Raw genomic sequence first — 27,151 nt, 5'->3', positions numbered from 1 at the left:
AATACGGTCTTGGGATGCATCAGGCGAGGTATTTCCAGTAGAGATAAGGAGGTGTTAGTACCGTTATACAAGGCACTGGTGAGACCTCATCTGGAATATTGTGTGCAGTTCTGGTCTCCCATGTTTAAGAAGGATGAATTCAAACTGGAACAGGTACAGAGAAGGGCTACTAGGATGATCTGAGGAATGGAAAACTTGTCTTATGAAAGGAGACTCAAAGAGCTTGGCTTGTTTAGCCTAACCAAAAGAAGGGAGATATGATTTATCTCTATAAATATATCAGAGGGATAAATACCAGGGAGGGAGAGGAATTATTTAAGCTCAGTACCAATGTGGATACAAGAACAAATGGATATAAACTGGTCATCAGGAAGTTTAGACTTGAAATTAGACGAAGGTTTTTAACTATCAGAGGAGTGAAGTTCTGGAATAGCCTTCCAAGGGGAGCAGTGGAGGCCAAAGACATATCTGGCTTCAAGACTAAGCTTGATAAGTTTATGGAGGGAATGGTATGATGGGATAGCCTAATTCTGGCAATTAATTGATCTTTGACTATGGCCTGTGGTGGGACACTAGATAGGGTGGGATCTGAGTTACTACAGAGAATTCTTTCCTGGGTGTGTATTTGGTGAGTCTTGCCCACATGCTTAGGGTTTAGCTGATCGCCATATTTGGGGTTGGGAAGGAATTTTCCTCCAGGGCAGATTGGCAGAGGCCCTGGTTTTTTTTTGCCTTCCTCTGCAGCGTGGGGCATGGGTCACTTGCTGGAGGATTCTCTGCACCTTTAAGTCTTTAAACCACAAATTGAGGACTTCAATAGCTCAGACATAGGTCAGGGGTTTGTTACAGGAGTGGGTGGGTGAGATTCTGTGGCCTGCGTTGTGCAGGAGGTCAGACTAGACGATCATAATGGTCCCTTCTGACCTTAAAGTCTATGAGTCTGAGACATTTGGTTCAGAAATGTGCTGGTGGTGCGACAGTAATTCCATTGATAGTGTCATTTGTTGTGAATAGTGTTCCAGCCTGTCCATGAATGTAGACTCCTGATTGGTGGAAAACCCTGTCATCATGAACCTTTTCAGTGCAACCCACATTGCTCTCTGTGATCCATGAGGGCCTGCGTAACAATGCAGTTGTGTCCTTTGTGGTTTATGTGCTCCCTGAGGAGGACAAACGAGTCCCATCAATGTCCCCAGCACAGTTTGGAAACCCTGTTCTTTCAAAGCCAGCAATTACTTCAGCAATATCTTTTATGACTACCACTTTGGGGTAAACCACATGCCTGATTGCCTCAGAAACCTCTGCAACCACTTTAACCATAGTCGACTTTCCAACACCCAACTGGTTTGCAATGGATCTGTAGCAGTCTGGGGTAGCCAACTTCCACATGGCTATAGCAACCTGCTTCTGGCCTGCTGGAGTGGCCTCGTATGTGTGACTTTATGTTGGAAGGTTGGGTCAAGCTGCTCACAAAACTCCAGAAATGTGGCTTTCTTCATGTGAAAGTTCTGGACCCACTGCTGGTCATCCCAGGTCTGCATGACTGTGATCCCACCAGTCTGTACTTGTGGACCTGTCCCAGAAGTTTGAGTCTGCCTTGCCTGGGTACTCCTCCTGCTCCATCATAAGCTATGTCAGGTGCCTTTGATGGGCCAGAAAACACTGCCGAAATGTCCACCAGCACCTTCCGAAAGCTCTGCCCATTTCCTGACACAGAAGTTAAAGTGCAAGGAAGAGAAGTGCCTCCTCCATGTTGCTGGCTCTGGTAGCTGGGAGTGCACTGACCAAAATGATTGCTTGGCAGGATGTGTTGGCTGGCTGTTCAGACATCCTGTAATGTGCAGGATGGACAGTCAAGTTTTCCCAGAGTGCACCACAGTCAGAGGGCTAGACTGGCCACATTTCAGGTGGGTACTATGGAGTCTGGGACTGCATGCTGCAGGGTGGGCATCTGAGCCCCAGGTTAAAGCCTGGGATAGAAAATTCTTAACCTAAGGTAAACAATCAATGTAGATACTCAAGCTCTGGGTTCTCTAATGCAGGGTCAGCTGACTCAAGTCCCACTAACCCTGGGCTTACATTGCGGTGTAGATATAACCTAAGTACCTACACGGGGAACAAATATTTAGTAATGGACTCCTCAATCTAGCAGAGAAAGGTATAACAAAATCTAATGGCTGCTAGTTGAAGCTAGACAAATTCAGATTGGAAATAAGGTGTAAATTGTTAATGGTGAGGGTAATTAATCATTGGAACAATGGGTTGTGGTGGATTCTCCATTGCTGACAATTTTAAAACCAAGATTGAATGTTTTTTCTAAAAGATCTACTGTAGGAATTATTTAGGGCGGTTCTATGGCCTGTGCTATACAAGAGGTCAGACCAGATGATCACAATGGTCCCTTTAGGCCAGGGGTTCTCAAACTGGGGGTTGTGACCCCTCAGGGGGTCACAAGGTTATTACATGGGGGGTCACGAGCTATCAGACTACACCCGCCAAAACCTGCTTCAACTCCAGCATTTATAATAGTGTTAAATATAAAAAAAGTGTTTTTAATTTATAAGGGGGGGGGTCACACTCAGAGGCTCGTTGTGTGAAAGGAGTCACCAATACAAAAGTTTGAGATCCATTGATTTAGGCCTTAGAATCTATGAATCTGGGCTGTGGGTGCAGGAAAAGGGATGCACTAGTTCAGCTGATGAGGCTCCTATGGAGCATTCCTTCAGCAGAATCCTTGGGAGAGGCCAGCAGTACAAACCGCCTCCTGCTCTCCCTGGAAGTAAATCTGCCTTGGAGAACAGCTGGCTCACAGAATGGAAATGTATACCCCCTTACCAGCAGTCATTTTCCTCCCCTACACATTTAGAACTCCTTAGCACAGCAGAGACATTTAGAATAGTTTTGTCACTGTTACCCGTTATCCAAGTTGATTTGCTGAGGTTTAGTTTACTTTTCTATAAGCGTGGGAGAGCATCTGTGAGAATCACAGCCCAAATCTGCCGTCACTTAATCACATGTACTCACTCTGAAGTTAACAGAAGTTACTGTGGTTTCTTTCTGTGCAAAATTTGGCCTTACATTTCCATCATTAATTATATTTGCTCATCTTGAGCAGGGCATCATTTTCTATGGGTTAAAGGAAGGGCAGTCCCCTCCCCACCACCTTGGTATGCCCTTGCCCCCCTGACTTTTCATAGAGCTGTATGCTCCATTATGTCTTACACTCCTGCCACCCCAACTTTGCAGGATATAATATAATCACATATGGTGTTCTTTATGCTGACACTACTGACCCCCGCTCCCAGGCCCCCTGAATTTTTTCTGAAATGATGCCCCTGATCTTGAGGACATTCTATCCCTTATATACTTTAGAGAACCTCAGCTGATGTAGATCAGCATAGGTCTATTGAATTCAATGGAGTTAAGTCAGCTTAGACCAGCTGAGGATCTGGCCCACTCTGTGGTGAATCTGATATGAGATAAAATGATTAACGCCCCAATATCTCCCTTGTGTCTCAGTTTCATAACATTAGTTCATGCTTAAGGTGGTGCTGTTTCAGCTGCTTCTGTCACTGTTTCCCTGATGCCTCTATACATTGTTTGTGAACAATAAACTATTATTCTCTCAATGGTGCTTTTTTTTTTTTTTAAATTTTTGAACTTTTAAGATAAACTGTGTGATAATGACAAGATGGAGGACAGTGGCTCCCCGCCCTCATGTTGGGTGCCATGACTCACCCTCGTAAATTAATGATTGTTTGTACGGCTGGTTTTTACCCTTGCTGATAGCATGTTTGTTTCCAGCTGGATTATAAACTGCGTTTTTAAAGTTACATTGTCGTTACTGGTCAGTGTTTACTCACTGGAAGACTTTGCTGGGGCCTTTATTTTTTTTGTAGTCATGAAAAATAACAGCAAGATGGTGGAAACTGATAATTGTCTATATTTAGATACAGCAGCATAGTTTTTGTTTAACAATCACCAAGAGCTTTTAAAAACACTAATTAGGCCCTGCTGTGAGGCAGATAAATAGTGGTTTGCTCTTGTTATGGATTAGTAAACAGAGAGTTTACCTATAGTTCACACAGTGAATCAGTGACAGAATTGGAAATAGAACCAGGAGTCCTGAACTGCAGTTCATGTTTTATCCAGAAGGCTGCACATCCAAATTCCAACCTCATGGTTTATCCCATCAAAAGTTCTTGCTTTAATGCTGTGAGCTGACCCCATGTTTCCTTCTTTTCTCTGCCAGACTCCATCACTTGCCAAAAATTTCACGTAAGTTCCAAGTCCCAAATATTCCCCAGCAAACCCTCTTCTAGCCCATCTATGTAAGTGTTATGTTCACAGCATACACACAAAGAAATTGGATTAAAAAACATAAATATTGTTACTGGCAATTGCAATATAAAGCTACTTTATTTCTTAGAATTCAGAATGATAACACACCAGAACCCAAAAACCGAGAAAGAGAAAACATGTTGCCCCCCTAAGGCTCTATGGCACAACCTTGCTTTAAGCTGACCCTTTCCACACTGATGCTAGGCCCTGATTGCATATTTCCTTACAGAGCCCCCTAGCCTGCAAGCAGGGCCAAGAAACCCTCTCACTCTTAAGGTACCTGTACACCTCACACCACTGGCAGCACCATGTAGGGTAAGTGGGTACATGCCACAGTGAAAAGCAGGCTGTGACCACATTGCAGTATGTAGCATGCACATGTCAGTTTTAGTCTCTTGCAGCGGGGAAAGGCTCCGGCAGCAAGGAGGCAGCAATTTTAGCAGTGTAGACAGGGGAGGCACTGCTTGGGCATGTAGAGAGACATGCAGGGTACATACCCTAAGGTTGTGGCATGTCTATTCTACTTGCCTAAGCAGTGCATCAATGTCTACGCTGCTATTTATACCCGTGCTTGGGTGGCATGCTGTGTATGTATTCCACTCACCACCATAAGGAGGATGCAGTATAGACAGGGTGCAGTATAAAGTGATAGCTTGCAATTCCAATGTAGTCCTCAATACACCAAACAGCAAAATAGTTGTTTATTTTACAACTAATATACTTATTTTTTCATTTTTTTAAAGTTCCTATGCACTTGGCCTGCTCATCCTTCCATGGAAGGAAGTTTTCCCATTGACTTCCAAGGGAGCAGGATCAGATGCTTATCCATTCTAAGAGATGATCTTTTAACATATTCCTATCTCTCTCGCTCAGGTTTAGATCTATGATCAGTTGCTGGAAGAGCTGTACAATATGTTCAACCTCTTCGTTTGATCAGGAGTGACCTTATTTTTATCCTTTAAGCATGAGTTATGAAGGAGGTTGTTAGGTTGACTGATGCCCTGTCACTATTGCCCGTTTTCTTTGCAGCCGAGCCTTCAGTTAGTTTACGTTTCTTGCCAATGCAAAAATGATTGTTGGGCCACAAGGAGGTAAATTATTGTAGATTGTAAATTTGATTGCTGATGTCAGTTCACTGCTTTGTTAATGCAGAGATTAGAACATGCTGAAATACTCTTTATGGGGAGGAAGGGGAACATGACTTTTGCCAGTTTTGCGAAAGGTAACTGTTTTGATGCTATTGCAGGGCACATTTAATGATTATAAAAGCTAAAAGAAAGGAGCGATGTGATTTGAGCCCCTCCCTTGAAACAGGGGTTGTAAAAGATTATTTTTACTCACTTATCTTGTCTCCTCTCACCCACCTTGCAAACTAAATTCCTTATCCTTCCTATACTTTAGAAAAATACTTGTCTTATTAGAACAAAACAAGCAAACAGAACCACACACATGGTATCAAACCACAACCATTCCATCAATCTTGTACAGAAAAAAGGGAGATTGCCAGCTCTTGTCATCTTCTTGCAACTCTCATGATATTTAGTATTTTTTTTCCTTAAAGCAACAGCTCCTGGATTTATGTGGTTATTGGAGAATCCCAGATTTTGTTTTAAAAAAAAGGTTTCTAGGTCTCATGGTTTCAGAGAAAAGCTTGAAAATGTGAACAGTAAAGATTCAAAACCCAGAAAACAAATTAATTCCAAATTTTATTCTTTTAAAAAATCTCATGATGTTTAAATAATAAGCAAGCAAGAACCGAGGCTGGATATTGCCTTCTTGCTTTAGGATATACTGTGACATCCAATTTTTAAACCTGGCTTGTGATTTTTGAATGCGTGGTGCAGGCAATACTGACTGATGAGTTTAGGAAGGTTTTCCTGGGCCTTCTCTTACTCCTACTGCTAGTGGCGTGGCCTGTACCAGCCAGTAGCTGTGGATCTGCAGCAGGTATTAAAGGGGTCATACATTTGCATAGGTTTGGTAATGGATATTTGTCTGGGTTGGTAAGATCAGTTACTTCTGGCTTGGAAATGAAATATATACTTGACTCCCACACTGCTGCATAAAACACATGTGTTGGTGGTACAGCATACACAGAACCTCTTTTCAGGCTTTGATTGCCCCTTCCCACCATCACCATCATTCCACCCTTAGCTCCCTTTTGCAGGGTGTAGCAATAAGGGGCTTCATGGGACCTGAGCAAGGAGTGAGCAAGCCCTGCCCTTCCCAGGATGATTTGTCAGGCAGTTGCTTGCGTACTAGAAGAGGCCTACTTCTCAGGATAGGCAGGGAGTAACTCTGTCTATCCTGGTATGGGTTGGACCATGAGGCGCTTTTAAATCCACCTACAGCTGCATCTCCAGCTTGTCTGTGCTCAAATTCACCCAACTTTGGTATACATATAATGCTGTTTTGTACCAAGCGTATGTGAGTTCAGAAGGGCCTAGCATTTCTTCACCTCCAGTTCTTTGGCAAAAACTGTGATTATGAATAATGCAAAGGGATGTCACAGTATATCCTAAAGCAAGAAGGCAATATCCAGCCTCAGTTCTTGCTTGCTTATTACTACCCCAGTAATCCTGATGATGGGTAATAGTTCCACTCACAGCACTTGGTGTTGTCTTCATTGTATTTAGTGTGCCTGTATATCTCCAGGATACTCTGCCCACTATCTGAGGATAGTGTGCTGGATTTTGTGTGGTTCTGAATCAGATTATTTTAATAACAGAAAAATGGTACTATGTTAAGGAACACATTGGTGTTTAAAGAGCAACAGAAGAGATCTAATTTGATGATGCTAGTGGAATTCTTCTTATTCGCTTGAGATCTGACACACTTGCATGAAGGCTGCATTCTGCTCCTAAAAGAGTTATTTAAAAGGAAAATACAAGACCAACATTGCAGAGTCTCTATTTTCACTCTGACTGAGGGCCTCCTTCTCTTGGTTTCTTCCTCTTGTTAATCATTCATATATGATAATCAGCCACCACATTATATGCAGTGTTGCATTCTCCTGTCCTGATATGAATGCTTAATGACTCAATGCTGCATTTTTGGTGTAGGTACTTGGAACTGGAGAGCAGTGGACATCGAAATGAAATCAGGTTGCATTACCGTTCAGGCGGCCATCACTCACACACAGAAGTGTTTCCGTACATTTTGGCAGATGATAAGTGGCACAGGCTTTCCTTAGCAATCAGTGCCTCACACTTGATTTTACATGTGGACTGTAATAGGTAAGTGAAGAGTGATATTTCATATTAATAAGTAGTAGTCTGGAGCATTCCTGCTCAGTAATAAATGAAATGATAACCATTTGAGGTTTATTTCTTCTATTATTTCTTAACAGAATTTATGAAAGGGTTGTGGAAAAGCCCTACATGGATTTACCTTTGGGTACAGCATTTTGGTTGGGACAGCGGAATAACGCACATGGTTATTTTAAGGTAGGCTTTCCCTGAGAGGAAAAGACTGAACATAGGTAAAAATGGCAAGTGTTCCCTCCATATCTGAAGCAGTGGAAATATTTTAAATACTGTGGTATATAAAGGCTTTATCATGTGAGGATGCTGTTGGTCCAGTTCCCTTAAGCAGAACATAATCCTTGTCATAGGGGCAGGCAAATTTCATCCTCCAGCACCAATGCGGGGCGTTGTGCTCCAGAGGGATTCACCCTCATGGGAGGTGAGAGGATCCTCACTCTACCAACTTCCTCCCAGGGGTTTGCCTGAGACAAGTAAGGTTTATCTTGCTACCAGGAGTCTGTAAAAGGTTCCACAGAGGAGGATGCCTGGACCATGTGCTGAATCAGCTGGCGGGGTTACTCATCTGGAATGAAACTGCTGTGATCAGCAAGGAATTGTCATCAGGAGCCAATCTTTATTAGTTAGAGTTGAAAATAAGTTACCACAACCATCATGCATCCTGTCACACACTTCCTTACACCAAAGTGATATCCACTGCATGTGTGTCAGGAGCCACAATCCCCATGAGTGAAGAAATCTGTGTTCAGTTGGGCTGCTGCCAAATTATGGTATACTGTGAATAAGTAAAGCTAGAGAGCCAGTTAGCCATTTAAGAGGGGCATATTCGATGACTAAGGTGAAAGGGGCTCCTCAGAGGCAACAGAATAGGGATTGTATTGCCTGTTGCACAGTTAGATGTATGTTTTTTGTCACAGAATATTTTTCACCAGAGGAAAGAGCTATCTACTCCAATACAATACATGGTCCTCAATGCCATTATCCTTCTATTGTGTTTAGGTTCTTAAATTACACCTCTGAGCATCTTCCAAGGTTAGAAATTAACAAGGTGATTAACATCAGTAAAGAGAACAAAGTTTCTTCCCCCGGGAGAATAGTTACAGGTGCTTTATTTTGCATTTTAACTTTACAATGACTATACCACTATATGTTGCTATATGGGAAAGCAAGGTTGAAGAAGTAAGTTTTTGCATTTGGACTAGAAAAATGTCAAGATTTATGGTCATGCTTAATTCATATTCGATGACTCCTTGGCCACACTCCCTGTCCATGGTTTGACCTCACCCATTTCAGAGGTTGGCTGCGGGGGTCCCATGCAGAACAGAAGTTTCAGACACCTGGCAGCCCTGTCTCCACAAGGATGTTCTGGTACTTGAGGCCCTGAAGGCTAGAGTACTTTGGATCCTGGGCACTGTGTCCTGACTGAATCTGCCTTGCTAATTTTTAAATCTTGGATAAAACACTATGATTTTAATATTCAATGCAAGTCCTGCCTTTGGTGCTGAAATCAGCATTAGATGTGTAAACACACGTTTTCCATGCCTAAGTGTGGATTTAAATCCCAAGTGGGTTTGAGATATGGAATGGATGTCCCATCAGGCACTCCGTTTTGAAAACTGAGCCCTGTATCTGTTTTTTAAAATCAGTATATTTTTCCTTCTCTATATTAAATGCCAATCTCCTTGTTAAATGGCTGAGAGGTGACCAAGTCCATAGGGGGCAGAATCCACTGAAAAGTGGCATTCTGGACTTAAGTAAACAAAATAATTTACAAATAATTAAAGATTACTGTGATGGGACTTAACCCCCAACCCTGCAAGGCTAGTGAAGGCACCCAATTGGTCTTGCTTTGCACTTGGAGAGGCGAGTCGCTAAATGGCTCCCAGCCAGAGGGGGCGGAACTATGCTGTAATAGGTAGATGGAAGGAGCTCAATTTGGGGCAGAGACAGCAGAGAAGACGGGTCTTTCTGGCTGGGAGTAGCCCAGGGTTAAAGTACACAGACAGAGAGAACGGGGACTGCACACTATAGGGACAGTGTAGGCTCCTGCAAGGGAAACCTTGAAATAAGATTTGTAAATAGAGTAGAAAAGACTACAATAGCCCAAGGTGGTAGGAGAACTACTCAGTTTCATTTGGATTTTTTTATGATACCCTGGAAGTGGTCTGAACTTAGGTGACCTGGCCAGAGGCTGAGCCACAGAAAACATGGGGCTTGAGGCAGGTGGCCGACAGGAGGCTCTGGAGCCGAAGAGAGTGGCAACACCCTGCACTGATTCAAGGGTGTGTGCTGAGGGTGAGTGAACCCTGCCACATATTGGTACCAGACCTGGGGTTGTGGAGACACCCACTTTATGAGAAAGGAGAGAGATACCAACTACCTTAAAAGTGGGGAGAAGATGGACAGATGAAGGCCTTTTTCCTCCAGTTGGGGAATGTGGAGGAGCTTTTCCGCATGCCGGCAGTGCAACAGGAGCAGACACATGCTCTCTTGTTGTGTCTATTATAAGGGAAACAACAACAGCAAGAGGCTCAACAGGCTCAGCAAGAACGTTTCCTGCAGTGCCTAGAGAAGTGGATCCCAGGGCCCTGGGTAGTTTCAGGAGAAGAAAGTTCTGCCAAACCGGTTCCCGGCCTCACAAAATTGGGCCCAGGTAACAACCCAGAGGCCTTCTTGAGCACTTTTGAGAGGGTAGCAACTGCAGCAGGGTGGGCCAAATCCTTTTGGGCAGCTTGATTGTCCTCATTCCTTTCGGGAGAAGCTCAAGTGACCTACCGAGCTTTGTCTGACGAGTAGGTCCGACAGAATTGTGAAAGAAGCCATTTTGGCTGGGGCTGACCCTGGAAACATACCAACATTGGTTTAGGATAGAGCCTTTCCCCAGGGGATATGCCCTAGAGTGGCAGCACAGCGTTTACGGGGCCTGGCCACATGATGGTTACACCCTGACATGCTCTCTTTAGACAAGGTGGTGTAACATTAGAACAATGTCTAAGGATCTTGTCTGCCAGAGCTCAAAGTTGGGTCTGGAGATTTTGACTTCTACTGATGAGGCCATTGAGAGAGCAGAGGCCTACATGGAAGCAGATAATACTGAACCACCTAAACAAGGGGTTAGTTCAAGGGGACTATTCCAAGGAAAGCAGGGTAATAGAGAATCCTGATTTTGAGATGGCAAGGGAGACATATGTGGAGAGAAGTTCTTAGGTAATCTGGTACCTAAGAAACCAGAAGAGGGAGTGGGACCTCAGTCATCACCAAGCACCCAGGAATCTGTCAGAAGAATATGGTGGTGTGTTTCGGGTGTGGTCAACCAGGTCACAAAAGAAAGGACTACCCTTTCATGGAGTGTGGCTATTGGATTGTTACTACAGGAAAGTGTACAATTTGGCATGTTCCCTCAGTAGGGGGCATGCTCCAGCTTACCAGAACTGCTAATGTGTCTAGATGTGAAACGAGAGGACTGATTGACTCCAGGTGCGGTTGGACACTGGTTTGAGGGAGTAGACTCCCAACTGCAAAAACAGAGGTACAAGCTGAGAGTTGGTATATTAAGAAACCTCTCCTTGCCCATAATTGTAGGGAGACACTGGCCTAATTTCCCAGCCCTATCCCTATCTCTAAGAAAGGATATCACATGAACAAATTAACCATAAGGCAACTCTCATCTGGACACAGGCTGTTGTGCCGGGTGGCCTAGAGACAGGGCCGAGTACTCAAAGGACTGGGGAAATGTAGTTGAGAGATTTGAACAAGAGATACCAAGCCAGCTAGAGGCCCTAGAAACACAATTGCACAAGGCAAACCAAGAGCTGGAGGAGGTGAAAACCTCATGACAGATAGGGTTGCCAATGCTCCAGGATTGTCCTGGAGTCTCCAGGAATTAAAGATTTATCTTTAATTCAAGCTTGTCATGTGATTGAAACCTCCAGGAATACATCTAAACAAAATTGGCAACCCTAATGACAGAAAATAATAGAGAAGGCCACATAACAAGAACAAGGACAGATTTGGACAAGACTAGAACTGGCATATGAAAAGAATTGTTGGCAGCAACACAAATGGGAGCTGGCTGCACTGAGAACCATGGAAATATGTGGAAAGGGTGCTGCAACCTCTAAAAGCCAAGAACAGGCCCCTGCAGAAAAGAAATTGGATTGGGTGGGTTCATGGGGAATGGATGCTCTGAATGAGGAGACAGAAGAAGCTGCCTCAATTGTGGACCCTGACCCGGCACCCAAAGGGCAATCACAAGAGGCCGGACTGTCCATGGAGAGTAAACAGATCTGGGAACTTCAAGAGAGATTAACTGCTGCAAAAGAGGCTCTGCAGTTACACTCCAAGATAGAGAATACTGGAAAGGACATTCTGAAGACATGCTAGATTATAAAAATTGTTTGTTTATCTGAGTACTACTTAGAGGAAGCAACTGCAGGGCCCCATCAGGGGCGGCTCCAGGCACCAGCGCAGCAAGCGCGTGCCTGGGGCGGCAAGATGCGGGGGGCGGCCTGACGGTTGCTGTGAGGGTGGCAGTCAGGCGGCCTTCGGCGGCGTGCCTGCGGGAGGTCCACCGGTCCTGCGGTTTCGGCAGCAATTCGGCGGCGGGTATGCCGAAGCCATGGGACCGGCAGATCACCTGCAGAAAAATCGCCGAACCCGCGTGACCATGGACCGCCCACAGGCATGCCGCTGAAGGCTGCCTGACTGCCGTGCTTGGGGCGGCAAAAAACATAGAGCCGCCCCTGGGCCCCATACAGTGATGGGGAGAGAGAGTCCTGATGGGCACTACCTTGAGAGATGTGTGTAATGGGGCTTAATCCCATCACTTGCAAGGCTGGCAAAAGTGCCCAATTAGTCAGGGTTTGTACTTGGGGAGGAGAGGAGCTAATTGGCTCCCAACCTGAGGGGAAATGGAGCTAAGTCGTAATAAGTAGACTGAAAGAGGTACTTGCGGGGAGAGACAGCAGAGAAGACCGGTCTCTCTGACTGAGCGAAGCCCAGGGTTAGGTTACATAGACAGAGAGATTGGGGACAGCACATGATGGGGCAATGTAGGCTTCTGCGAGGGAAGCCTTGAGATAGGATTTGTAAGTAGAGAAGAAAAGACCACAATAGCCAAAGAGGGTAGGAGAACTATTCAGTTTTCTTTGGATTTTGTGAGAGCTTGTTTATGATACCCAGAAGGGGTCTGAATTTAGCTGTCTTGGCCAGAGGGCTGAGCCACAAGACCTGGGGCCAGAGGCAGCTGGCCAGCAGGAGGTGCTGGAGCCAAAGATAGTGGCAACAGCTCGCACTGACTCAAGGGGTTGCTCCAAGGGTGAGTGAGCCCTTCCAAAATTGCTTATACTGCTCCAAAACTCACTTAATGTTCTGTATTTTCTGCTTATGACTAATACAGTTTTTAGATTATCATGTATTTATTTCTTTTCAAGCCTTTACATGATACTCATCCATTTTCTGAAATGTCTCGGACTGTGATGGAACATGCACACACATCAAGGTGTAAAATGAAAGACACCATCTGTAGTTGCCTTTTGGTTTATTTTAGTTGTTTGTCAAGGAAGTCTAGATGAGTCAAAATACCATGAGATTTTTCCTTACTGAGAAAAGCCAAATTAAATGAAATTCAGCAAGGAATAATAGCACCAATCCATCCAAAATAGGTTGATTTTATTGATTGTTCAATATATGATATACAAATGGTTAAACTGAAAACAAAAATATTGAACATAGCATTGTGGACTGTAAATCTCTTCAGACTTGTAGCCCAAGATTTTAATAAATGACTAGTGGGTTTGGGTGCCTAGGGGCTTGGTTTTCTGAAGGTGTATGCTGAGCACTTTCTGAAAATCAGTCTCACATTGGATAGCCGAAAAACGAGGCCCCCAAAATCATGGATCACTTGCGAAGATCCTGGTCTAGGGTTTTATTTGGTTTTGAACCTAAACTTGTTCCCGCTGAATCAGTGTGGGATTTGGCCTTTAATTAGGATTGAGTCCACAGTGTTTTGATACCTTTTCTTCATAGCGCTATAAATCCTCTTGTAATTCATTGCCAATTCACTGCATTTCTTTTAAGAATGAGTTTTGAAGATCAGTGTAAGGCATGGAATGAAGGGTAGATGAAAGGGATATCTGCAGTGTGTGTGATAGGATGGTTCATTTCTAAATTGCGTTTGGCCTTTGCTTTAGGAGAGCAGCAAAGTGGCTGCTAATTATATCTTAATGACTAAGGATGTGTGTGAATTCTGCCTGTAAACATGTGATCTGTCCTTCTGGGTGAAACAGGTCATTTCCAGCTGGTATATTTGAATTTCATGCTAAACGTCCTATTCCCCTAAATTGTCAAGATGCTCCTCTGTAGCTGTGTAATAGATATGTTGCTTCTCTGAATTAGGTATGCTATATGAAAAGATCCATATCAAAATCATGAAATGCCTGTCTGAATCTGTTTTTCATGACTCAAGTTTCTTTAATCTTCACTTCTGTTTGACAACAGTAGTTCAGTGAATATTTGCATTTTATTTAAAACAGTGTTTCAAAGACCCTGAAACTGGAAATAAATTTTTAAGTTGCTTTAAAGGTCATTTTCAAGCTTTTCTTCAATGGGTAACTAAAAATAACAATGAATTCAAAACAACCAGACTCTTGTCATTTAATTACATCTTGACATTTAATCGTATGCCTTTAAAAATGGTTCACTATGTGTGTACATGTACAGTTATCTATTTTACTTACTCTTTGCTCTCCCATCACCACAGTGGGTGCAAATAAGAAGTATTGTATTCATAAACAGTGTTTTTTTCATGCAGTTTTTCTTTGTGAGCTCTAATGTTTTATGTGGTGAACATTGCTGTGGAATATTATTTTGACAGATAAAAATAATGCCCACTCTTCTTTCTTTTCTATCCCCACTTGCACACAGGGCATAATGCAAGATGTGCAACTACTTGTCATGCCTCAAGGATTTATTTCTCAGTGCCCAGATCTTAATCGCAGTAAGTCTATTAGTTCTTACACCATAGAATCAAAGGTGTGCTTCTTGCTTCATTTTTGTCCTGCAAGCTCTTTTAAAACCTTGAGCTCCAATATATTGGTTCTCAGCTGTGACTTGTATAGATTGAACCTATTATATATACAATTTGACAAATGTAACAAATGTAGTGTTTGTAATTCCAGCCTGCCCAACGTGTAATGACTTCCATGGACTTGTACAGAAAATCATGGAGCTACAGGACATTTTAGCCAAAACATCAGCTAAGGTAACAGTTACTCAGAGACATGGTGTGGGGCATAGGCTTCAATTCAGGTCTCTCTCAAAAAATACAGATGTTCCATTCTGTCATAACTATAAAGGGAAGGGTGTAACAGCTGTCCTGTGTACAGTACTATAAAATCCCTCCTGGCCAGAGACTCCAAAATCCTTTTCCCTGTAAAGGGTTAAGAAGCTCAGGTAACCTGGCTGGCATCTGACCTAAACAACCAAAAAGGGGACAAGATACTTTCAAATCTTGGCGGGGGGGGGGAAGGCTTTTGTTTGTGCTCTTTGTTTGGGAAGTCGTTCGCTCTTGGGACTGAGAGGGACCAGACATCAATCCAGGTTCTCCCCATCTTTCTAAACAAGTCTCTCATATTTCAAACTTGTAAGTAAAAAGCCAGGCAAGGCGTCTTAGTTTTACTTTGTTTTCTCAACTTGTAAATGTACCTTCTACTAAAGTGTTTATCTTTGTTTGCTATACTTTGAACCTGAGGCTAGAGGGAGGTCCTCTGAGCTCTTTAAGTTTGATTACCCTGTAAAGTTATTTTCCATACTGATTTTACAGAGATGACTTTTTACCTTTTTCTTTAATTAAAAATCTTCTTTTTAAGAACCTGATTGATTTTTTCCTTGTTTTTAGATCCAAAGGGGTTGGATCTGTATTCACCAGGAGTTGGTGAAAGGAAGGAGGGGGGAGGGTTAATTTCTCCTTGTTTTAAGATCCAAGGGGTTTGGATCTTGATCCACCAGTGAATTGGTGAAAGGTTTCTCAAGGCTTCCCAGGGAAGGGAATCCATTTGGGAATGGTGGCAGCGGACCAGAACTAAGCTGGTAGTTAAGCTTAGAAGTTTTCATGCAGGCCCCCACATTTGTACCCTAAAGTTCAAAGTGGGGATACAGCCTTGACACATTCAGAGAGCTTTCTTACATTTCAATGTTTTCATGCAATTGCACATTTTCATAGTAAATACCATCAACTTTCCTGAACAAGGGTTTATAAATATGCAAGCTCTATCTGTCAGACTAAGGATTTTGTAAAACTGGAATGAAACAGGTTACCATGTTTACAGTGCTTGTTGCAGCAGGATTTTTTTGGTTTAAGACTTTTCTAAACCTGAGCTGTTCAAAGAACAGGTCAAAAATATGAAAGTACTGGGGCTGAGGACTTTCAAGCAGTATCTACATCTACTATCTGATGATCATATCAATTACTCAGGGCAAGGAAGTTTCGCTCCCTAGGTGAAACTTCCACCTTGCGCCCCCCCCCAGCCCTGCGGCAGCTCCCTGCCCCCCTCTCTACCCTGAGGTGCCCCCCCTATGGAAACTCCCCCCCCGTGGAGCCGTGTGGCAGCTCCCCACCCCAGCTCACCTCTGGTATGCCCCCTCCCCAAGCACGCCATTGCTGCTCCACTTCTCCCGCCTCCCAGGCTTGCGGCGCCAATCAGCTGTTTGGCGCCGCAAGCCTGGGAGGGGAGGAGAATTAGAGCAGGGGTGGCGTGCTGGGGAGGAGGCGGAGCACAGGTGAGCTGGGATGGGGGGCCCTGCAGCAGCTCCCCCCCACCGCCCTGAGGCCCCCCCCCCCATGGCAGCTCCCCACCCCCCCAGCTCGGGGAATCATTTAATATTTCACAATAACCACTTAGTCATCATCTGACTGCATTTTCACACGTACTTTTTCACTCTGCAATCCTGGATGGTAGATGGCAGTTAGATCATTATTTAATTATATGGAAACTGTTTACCAATGTAATAACTCATCTTTGTGAAATGTGTACAGCTGTCCCGAGCTGAGCAGAGGATGACTAAATTGGATCAGTGCTATTGTGAAAGGACCTGCGTCATGAAGAGCACCACCTACAGAGAATTTGAATCCTGGACAGATGGCTGTAAGAACTGCACTTGCATGGTATGGCTACAATTTGAGTAGAGACTCAGGGACCTTGATGTCCTCTTTATCTACTACACTTTTAATGAGACAATATAATGATGAAACTTTCACAGTTTCTTCTTCGAGTGCTTGCTCATATCGATTCCAATGAGGTGTGCTTGCGCCGCGTGCATGTCCGTCGGAGAATTTTTACCCTAGCAACACCCAGTGAGTCGGCTGTGGAGCTCCTTAGAGTGGCACCTTCATGGCACTCAATATATACCCCAGCCGACCCAGCCCCTCCTCAGTTCTTTCTTACCGCCCGTGATGGTCGTTGGAATTGTGGAGTCCTGCTTTGCTGCTCTCCACTCTCCCTAGCATAGTTTATAGTTAATAGTTAATAGTTCACAGTTAATAGTTAATAGTTATAGTTGTTGATAATTATAGTTAGTATTAGTGGGTTGGGGTTTTTTCCTACTCCTTCCAGATTTTTCTCTTGGGCTCATGCCCAAGGCTCCAGGATTTAAGCCCTGTGGTTCCTGCTCTAAGCCCATGCCAACAGGCGACCCCCATGACTCTTGCCTGAAGTGTCTGGGGGAGTCTCATCAAGCAGACTAGTGCAGGATCTGCAAAGGGTTTCATCCCCGGACTAAGAAGGAGCGGGACTTTCGTTTAAAACAGCTCCTCCTGGAGGCGGCCCTTAGCTCTCAGTCTCCTGCGGCACGCCAGGATCTGGCACCGAGCCCCTTGGTGCGCAGCACCTGGCGGCAGCAGTAGGAGCTACACCATGGTTGGACTCTGACCGAGACCCGCGGCACCAATGCTACCCGGCACTGCAAGCTTCTGACATCATCTGCCCGGCAACACTCCCATTCTCCTGTCCAGAAGCGGCACCAGAAGCTGAAAAGGGTGGCCCGCCTCCTCAGAGACCAGCCTCTCTGGAACTGCCCGTGGAGAAGCATCCCGCAGGGGAGCATCAAGGGGCACAGTCTATGGCTTCGGCGCCATTGACTCTGGCCCCAAGGGGAGAGCTGTTGAGTCTGGTGCCTCTGGACTCCCCGACATGCAGCGTGGTTGAAGTCCAGTTGCCGTCCACTCCGGATACCTTTGCGGCTGCATGGGGTCTTATTGCCATGACGGCATCGGTATCCCCTCAGCCTCATGCCAAAGCACCGGTTCCTGTACATGCGGCACTGTCCCGGGGCAGGCTGGCCCTAATCCACCCACCAGCACCATTGGTCGAGCCGTGGCACCGGTCCCGTTCTCGGCACCGCTCCCGCTCCCGACGCCGCTCGCAGTCCTGATGCTGCTTGCAGTCCCAACACCGTCCTCCTTCACGGCACCGGTCATACTCGCAGCACTGGTCGTACTTGCAGCACCGCTCCGACTCCCGGCATTGGTCTTGGCCGTGGTACCAATCTGCCCACCGGTCGCTGTCAAAGAGCAGATCCCGGAGCCAACACCACTCTCGATGCTGGTCATCATCTTGGCCCAGCTCTAGATCCAGGCACCGTTCCAGATCCTAGTACTGGTCCAGGTCCCAGCACTGCTCCCCAGCGTCATGGCACTGTTCGACATCGCTTCGTTGATGCTACCCGGCGCAGATCCGCTCAGCACCATCATGGCCCTTATCTTCCGCTTCTCATTCTTCAGGATCGGAGGCGGGGTCACGTTTCTCCAAACACCGCCATTTGGACCATAGCCGCCTGGAGTCAGGGGCTGAGCATTGGCAGGTGCAGGAGCAAGGTCCCGTTCAAGGGCCCACTCAATGGCCTTTCTGGACGCTCTGGGCGTAGCACCAGGCCCAGGTGCTCTGTCTGGGTCTTCTCGATCAGCCCTGTTTGAGACATGAATGCCAGAAGCTACCACCAGTCGGCCCACGCTGGAGGCAGGAGACCATGGTGGCTTCTCTCCCTGCTACAGGACCTCCTCCAACACTGGTTCCTGTTTCGGATCCTGAGGTGGCTGGCACAGAACAGCTGGGCCCAGCTCCGCAAGAGGCCCTACATTACCCTCTTTTCCCCAGTGGCCTCCTCCTCCTCCTCACCTGACGAGGTGGTGGCAGGCACTGCAGTCTCGTGTCCCCCTCTGATAGACCTCTGTGCCCACCAGGACCTCCTGTGCAGGGTGGTGTGGAATATGAACCTGAAGGCGGAGGAGGTGGTAGAGATGGAGGACCCCGTGGTGGATATTCTGTCCATGGAAGCTCCATCAAGGGTGGTCCTACCCCTTATTCGGGCCATCTAAACCACTGCCAGAACAATCTGGAAGACACCTGCGTCCATTCCCCTGACTGCTAAGGGAGTGGAGTGGAAATACTTCGTCCCCTCGAAGGGGTATGCTTATCTGTTCACCCACTCACAGCTCTGTTCGCTCATGGTGGCGTCAGTGAACAAAAAAGAACGGCATGGCCAGCAGGCCCCAGCACCCAAATTGAAGGATGCCAAGCGCCTTGATTTGTTTGGGCGCAAAGTTTATTCCTAAGAGGGACTTCAGCTCAGGATCGCTAATCAGCAGGCGCCCCCTGAGCCATTACAATTTTAACTCCTGGAATTCCATGCTGAAGTTTAAGGAGTTAGTACTGCCTGAGTCCAGAGAGGAGTTTGGGGCTTTGGCGGAAGAGGGCAAAACAGTAACACAGACCTCGTTGCAGGTCTCGCTGGATGCTGCAGACTCCGCTGCACGTACTTTGTCCTCAGAGATCGTGATGAGGCATCTCTCCTGGCTGCAAGCCTCCGGTCTATCACCAGAATTTTAGCAAACACTACAGGACCTCCCCTTTGATGGAGAGGGCCTATTTTTGGGAAAGACAGATTTAAGGCTACAAAGCCTTCAGGACTCAAGGGCAATAATGAAGTCCCTGGGCATGCACACACTGGTTACCCAGTGGAAACCCTTCAAGCCTCAGCAGCCACAACAATGCTCATATCCTCCTCGACTGAGGCAGGATTTCTATAGGCAGTGGGGATGTAATGGCAGAGGAAGCCCTCCAACCCCCCCATCAGGACAAGGCCAGGGCCCGACCAAGCCTTCGTCCAGCTCAAAACAGGCCTTTTGAAGGGACGCCCAAGGACAGCATACCGGACCTCGTTCAGGATTCTACCCCCACCTTTTTTTAATCGTTTATCCCATTTCCTCCGTGCTTGGTCTCAGATAACCATGGACCACTGGGTTCTCTGCATGGTGGAAGTGGGATACTCTCTCCAATTTTCTTCTTCCCCACCCTCCTTCCCCATCCCTCTTGAGGGACCCTTCTCACGAGCAACTCCTCAGTCAGGAGGTTCAGATGCTCCTCACCATGGGGGCGATTGAGGAGGTTCTGAGGGAGCTAAGGGGCAGGAGGTATTACTCCCGGTATTTCCTAATCCCTAAGGCAAAGGGCGGGCTTCGGCCCATTCTGGACCTACGCAGACTCAACAAGTTCATGGTAAAGTTGAAGTTCCGCATGGTCTCCTTGGGCACCATTATACCTTCCCTGGATCCTGGAGACTGATATGCCACCCTTGACATGAAAGGCGTATTTCCACATAGCGATTCATCCAGCGCACAGACGCTTTCTTTGCTTTGTGGTCAACCGCGAACACTATCAGTTCACGGCCCTTCCCTTCGGTCTCTCCATGGCCCCCCGAATGTTCACCAAATGTATGACGGTCGTGGTGGCCTTCCTTGGTTGACAGCGGGTGCAGGTATACTCTTACCTCAATGACTGGTTTATCCAGGGACACACCATAGAACACATGCAGTCCCACCTCCGCTTGGTCATGGACACATTTAGTCGATTAGGCCTCCTTCTTAATGTGGCAAAGTTGACACTAGAACCGACTCAGAGAATAGAATTCATCGGGGCAATTCTGGACTCCGTGCAGGCACAAGTTCTTCTGCTGGACGCTCGTTTCCAGGCTATAGTGGCCCTCGTCCGGAGCCTTCAGAGCTTCCCAGCCTTGTTGGCATGGCTTCCTGCACACATGGCTTCCTGCACATATGTAACCAGGCACACCAGACTTCGACTCCACCCGTTACAAGCCTGACTGGCATCAGTCTATTGCCCAGGTTGAGACAACCTGAACTTGGTTGTCACCATCCCGGAGTGGGTCCTGGCCTCCTTCCGCTGCTGACTAGGTCCCCGGGTGGTCTGTGAAGGAGTCCCTTTTCACAGCCCTCAGCCCTCCTTGTTCCTGGTCACGGATGTGTCAGCCCTGGGAAGGGGTGCCCACCTTGGGGACATTCAGACGCAGGGCCTATGGCCCCCGTCCGTGCTCTACCTTCATATCAACGTCTGGGAGCTAATGGCGGTACATCTGGCCTGTCAAGTCTTCCAGGAACGGCTGCAGGGTCGCTGTGTGGTGGTCCTCACAGACAACACCACGGACATGTTCTACATCAACAAGCAAGGGGGGGCCCATTCCTCCCCTCTCTGTCTGGAGGCTGTTAGACTGTGGGAATTCTGCATAGCCCACTCCATTCACCTGGTGGCGTTCTTTCTACTTGAGGTCCAGAACACGCTGGCGGACCACCTGAGCAGCTCCGTCTGCTCCCACGAGTGGTCGCTATGACCAGATGTCATCCATCCCATCTTCCGAAAGTGGGGGTTTCCCCACGTTGACTTGTTTGCCTCCCGCAGCAATCGGAAATGCCCGGATTTCTGCTCCCTCCAAGGCCGCTCCCCGGGCTCTCTCACAGACGCTTTCCTGCTCCCGTGGACGAGTCGACTGTTTTACGCCTTTCCCCCATTCCCTCTTGTGCACAGGGTCTTGCTCAAAGTGCGCAGGGACAGGGCACGAGTGATTTGGCGTGGCCCAGACAGCATGGGTACTCTACGCTATTGGAGCTCTCTGTGGATGCTCCAGTCCCATTGCCTCTTCTTCCAGACCTGATTACTCAGGATCACGGTCGCCTCTACCATCCCGACCTATGGTCTCTCCACTTCACGGCATGGATGCTGTGTGGCTTAAACCCTTCAGAATTTCTCTCTTTGGAATCTGTACAGCAAGTACTCTTGGGCAGCAGGAAGCCCTCTGCTCGGGCCACATATATGGCTAAGTGGAAGCGGTTTTCGTGCTGGTGCACTCAGCACAGCACGCCCCCTCTCCAGGCATCCGTGCCTCTCATTTTAGAGTATCTCCTGGACCTAAAACAGCAGGGCCTGGCAGCATCTTCTGTCAGAGTTCACCTGGCAGCCATCTCGACTTTTCACCCGGGTGCGAATGGCTGCTCTGTCTTCGCCAATCCCATGGTTGGCAGGTTCCTCAAGGGCCTGGACCATCTCTACTACAAGTTTGACAGCCAGTTCCCACATGGGACCTCAACCTGGTCCTCTCCAGACTCATGGGGTCCCCATTTGAGCCACTGGCCACCTGTTCCCTTCTCTACCTCTCCAGGAAAACTGCTTTCTTTGTTGCTATGACGTTGGCGCGGCGTGTCTCTGAGCTGAGAGCCCTTACCTCAGAACTGCCTTACACCATTTTCCATAAAGATAAGGTGCAGCTTCGACCTCACCCGGCCTTTCTGGAGTTTAGTTCAGGAAGACGACCCAGCTCTTCATTGCAGTGGCAGACTGGATGAAGGGACTCCCCATCTCCTCTCAACGGATCTCTTCATGGATCATGTCCTGCATCCGTGCTTGCTATGATCTGGCCGGTGTACCGCCCCCGCCCCTCACTGCTCACTCCACAAGGGCCCAGGCCTCGTCATCAGAGATCTGCAGGGCAGCGACTTGGTCTTCGGTGCATACTTTCGCCTCGCACTACGCCATCGTCCGGCACGCCAGAGACGACGCAGCTTTCGGTAGAGCAGTACTGCAGTCTACATTGCTTCACTCCGACCCCACCGCCTAGGTAAGACTTGGGAGTCACCAAATTGGAATCAATATGAGCAAGCACTCGAAGAAGAAAAAATGGTTACTCACCTTTGTAACTGTTGTTCTTTGAGATGTGTTGCTCATATCCATTCCAAACCCGCTCCCCTTCCTCTCTGTTGGAGTAGCCGGCAAGAAGGAACTGAGGAGGCGCTGGGTCGGCTGGGGTATATATCGAGTGCCATGAAGGCGCCACTCTAGAGGGCTCCACAGCCGACCCACCAGGTGTTGATAGGGTAAAATTTCTCCGACGGCCGTGCACGTGGCACACACACACCTAATTGGAATGGATATGAGCAACACATCTCGAAGAACAACAGTTACAAAGGTGAGTAACCGTTTTTTCTCAAGGTAGCAACAATCAAGTGCTAGCAAACCTGTTTTTCTAAAGAACCAGAGTGTATTAAAAATGTTTTATATATTTTTTCAGCAGGATCAGCATATGTAGTTTTGCCCCATTTTTCTTGCATGCTTAGGAGGATGCTAGGTAAAGTAAGAACTATATTGGAAGCAATATGCTTACCCCATCAAGTTTTCCCCAGGTATTGTATTACAGACTGTTTTTCTGGATAATTAATTCCCTGGTTTTTTTCGGATACCTTAAATATAGCTTTGTTCTTAGCAGATGATTTAATGGATCCCTTGTTCCTGATTCCGTTAAGTCTTCTTTGGTTACATCTAGATCAACATGTAATAAAATGTAAAATGTCAGTGCTGTATGCATGTCCTATTATACCACAAATAAAAAAGGGTTTGTTTTAAGGTAGATGGACCCCCTCAGGTACCAAAATTCCAGAATTAATTGCATGTATCTTTGCAAGTACCAAATTATAATGACTTGGTTAATGCACATCCATTTTAAAACATTCATTAATGCCTGATCCAAAGCTCATTAGAAATCAATGGAAAGACTCCCATTGACTGCAGTGCACTTTTGAGTAGGCCCAAAAGCCCTAAATCGATATGCTGCAGTCTTTAATACCTTGAACTGTTTTTCTTAGGCTTATTGTCTTTTTGTTCCTCAAATTTCTGGGAGGAAAATTACCTGTTCAATTTTTAACAGTTTGTTGTTCGGTAGTAGAAGTTGTAAGTAGAAGAAACTACCAGTAACAAACCTAGTCCAATATAGTCAGATAAAATGCCTGTGATTGAGGTAAAGTGTTAAATACATGCTATGTTTTTGTCTCAGATTTTTCATACAGCGATGATATTATCTTTTTAAAAATGAATTCAGTCTTTCATGTGAAAATTGTAAGGCACAGTATTGTTCTATGAGGCTTTTATACTTCACACTAATCTACCAATTTGCAATTGATTGGCAGAATGTCTATGCGCCAAATGATTTAAGATTTCTTTTTACCAAGCAAAACTACTTTCATCTTAATGAACACATCAGACTCATATAAAAAGCCTACTTGGAGTAATAATTTTTTAAAGACTTAGGGTTGAATCTTTCTTTATAATAATAAAGAGAAACATTGTAAATATGACTTATTTTGGTATTGCTGAGGAGTTTTTCACGTTTAAGAAACCACTTGTAAATTCATGTATTTCACAAAAACTTTATTTTATATTAAAACCTTTTTTTTTCTTCTTCCCAGAATGGTACTGTGCAATGCGAAGCACTGATTTGCCCATTTTTTGATTGTCTACTGAATTCTGCTCCTGCATATGTGGATGGCAAGTGCTGTAAAGAATGCCAACGTAAGTTTTATTGTGTGGTGCTTCTTTCTGTCAAATAATATACTTTGAAATCTGAAAGGAAGATGTATGTACCTTTCAAAAGAGATGTCACCAATAGAGCTGGTTGCAAAATGGTTTGTTTGGGACCTTTTGTGGAAAATTTCAGCTTTGTTGGAAAACAGCAAATTTTCTAGCTACTGAAATTTTTTCAGTTTTCAGCCAAAAAATGTTGGTTTTGGAGGTTTCAGTTTTCTGGCAAAAAATCAAAACATTTAAAAAAAAGCAGACATTTTCTGTGAAGATTTTCATTTAAACCAAAATCTTATTTTCCACTAAAAAGAAAGTTGACAAAAACGGTGTCAACAAGCCTTAGTCATCACTATCCCCATCTTTGAATGCAGTCTTATTTGATTGGTTGGCTGGCTAGACATGCAGATACATCAAGTCATAGAGTTTAAGGCCAGAAGAGACTGCCAGATCATCTAGTCCAGGGGTTCTCAAACTGGGGGTCGGGACCCCTCGGGGGGTTGTGAGCTGTCAGCCTCCACCCCAAACCCCGCTTTGCCTCCAGTATTTATAATGGTGTTAAATATATTAAAAACTGTTTTTAATTTAAAAGGGAGTCGCACTCAGAGGCTTGCTGTGTGAAAGGGGTCACCAGTAAAAAAGTTTGAGAGCCACTGATCTAGTCTGACCTCCCATATATCACAGGCCACCAGTACCACCCGGCACCCACACACTAAACCCAACAATGGAAATCAGACCAAAGTAAATGAGACCCACGGAAGACTAGATTATTATGTGCCACAGACAGAGAATGGGATGGATTGAGGTGCACCTGTGCTCAAGGCCCCCCAGGGAAATGATTAAATGAGACATATCCAGATAATCCTGGCAAGTGACCTGCATCCACATGCTATGAGGAAGGTGAACCCCCCCCCAGCATCACAGCCAATCTGACCTGGGGGTAGGGTGACCAGACGAGAGGAAGAAAATATCGGGACACATTGGGGTAGGGGGTGTTCACCGGCGGAGCAAAAAAAAAAAAGCCGAGTGCTGCCAGCAGAGAAAAAACAAAACAACAAAAAAAACCCTAGTGCTGCACGTATCCATGATCCAAAGATCGGTTGGGACGCAGGACAAACACCTAAATATCTGGTCACTCTACCTGGGGGAAAATTCCCTCCTGACCCCACATATGACGATAGTTAGACCCTGAGCATGTGAGCAAGAACCAGTCAGCCAAGCACCGGAGAGAAAAAATGCTCAGAATACTTGTGCCTTGAACTCATTTTTCAGCACTATTCCAGTCTAGAAGAATATACTTCCAAAATAACATTACAGCATTAGAAATAGTGATCTGCTTTAAGACTCTTGTTCTGCAATTAAGGAAACAGTAGACCATGGCTTAAACAACCACCGAAGAGACCAGAAAAAAATCGGTAGCTAGAGATGTTCTTTCACAAAAGGTCATACAAAAATCTACTGGATACTGTATGGGGATAATTTAAAGTGATCACTTAAGATAGGGGTTTGCTGTGGTTTCACTGTATTTTGGGGATGATTGCAGTCAGGATTGTGGAGGGGAATTTTTAAGTTAATCAAATCCCTGGGAGGGCGAATATAGTACTTGAGGTTGATTATGTCCCTCGTGGACACATATACAGCATTTAGTTATACTAAGCAATGGCAGAACCTTTTCTTAAGCTTCTGTACATTAAACTGTGCATGTATTTCTTTGTTCTAGAATTTTTGAGGTTGTCCTGTGTGTTTCATTGGTACCCTACAGTTGGGTATAATTTTTTCTTACCCAGTGTGCAAGAACTCACAGCTGATTAGAATGACTTGCTGTAAAGAAAATTCAAGAAGACATTTTGTGCTCCATTGATCTTACTTCCACAGTTCATTTATATTTAATTTTGTTAGAAGTTATACAAAGACCATCCCATTTTATAAAGCCTTATTACCTTATTCTAGTAGATTAAATCTAATTGAGAGGAAATTGGAATTCAAATATACTTTTTTATCAGCAACATAGAATTTCTGTGAGGAATAGATGGCTCAGGGAATTGGTAATAGGATATGAGACTTGCCAACTCTAAGTCAGTATTTCAAATTTTGCCCATGTTGATAGAGACTGAAAGACATTTGAAATCCATTTGGTTAGCTACAATATGTGAAATGAGTTGTTGATCTCCTATGGACAAGTGTCCACATCACAGTTGGTATTTTTGTTGGCAGGCTCAGCAGAGAGGGCAAGAGCTGAATGGGCATGATGAACAATGAGCCTGTCTTACAGAAAGTGGGACCTTTTGGTAATGGTTGAAATGCTTGGTACCACAATATGATGAAGCTTGCACCATCATTACCTTTTTGTGTGTATTTAATGTAATAGATGACTTCAGTTTCCAGTGCTGTTAATCCAGCGCCTCTTGCACCATTAATTCAGTTGTTCAGTCAGTGTGTCATCCAAATACACACACACATATGCAATTTCTAATAAAGTAGCGGAAATAAATGAATAGAGCATAAAATGATCTCTTATTTCATCATGGTTTTTAAAGTTAATAATTCATTTTTCAATTTATTTCATGAAAGGCAGAAATGTAGACTCTGGGGATATGAACATATAACTATAGGTTCCATTTTGTTTGCTGTATTCTCATTTTCATTTTTTAAAATTCCTTTTTATTAATTAATCTTTATTTATTATTAAGTTGATAATCTTCATCAAGAGAAATTTTCACATGTACAGGGAAAAGTAAAGCAATGTTAACACTTACATTGCTTTATGAAACAGTACCACAAGAAAATTGATATCATGGAACTTATTGTATATCAAAATTGGACAAAATCCTGGGCTTAGTTTGTGACCCTAATCATCAT

General features: G+C 45.3%; 1 protein-coding gene across 3 annotated transcripts in view; it reads left to right on the top strand.

Annotated features, from left to right (window-relative positions):
• The window catches only part of NELL2 (neural EGFL like 2), a 225,822-nt gene that overhangs the window by 53,688 nt on the left and 144,983 nt on the right, over positions 1-27,151 (top strand). For 2 of the 3 annotated variants that reach the window (XM_054024804.1, XM_054024787.1), the window contains exons 4-9: positions 7,404-7,577; positions 7,691-7,787; positions 14,529-14,601; positions 14,768-14,865; positions 16,639-16,767; positions 24,184-24,286. In XM_054024804.1, the coding sequence (XP_053880779.1) occupies positions 7,404-7,577; positions 7,691-7,787; positions 14,529-14,601; positions 14,768-14,865; positions 16,639-16,767; positions 24,184-24,286 (674 nt within the window). The remainder of the gene's footprint in view (positions 1-7,403; positions 7,578-7,690; positions 7,788-14,528; positions 14,602-14,767; positions 14,866-16,638; positions 16,768-24,183; positions 24,287-27,151) is intronic. The other variant, XM_054024796.1, reaches the window with a different exon arrangement.

The sequence above is a fragment of the Malaclemys terrapin genome, chromosome 1 (genome assembly GCF_027887155.1).
Source record: "Malaclemys terrapin pileata isolate rMalTer1 chromosome 1, rMalTer1.hap1, whole genome shotgun sequence".
NCBI classification, from domain to species: Eukaryota; Metazoa; Chordata; order Testudines; family Emydidae; genus Malaclemys; species Malaclemys terrapin.
This window is presented reverse-complemented; position numbering and strand designations above follow the sequence as displayed.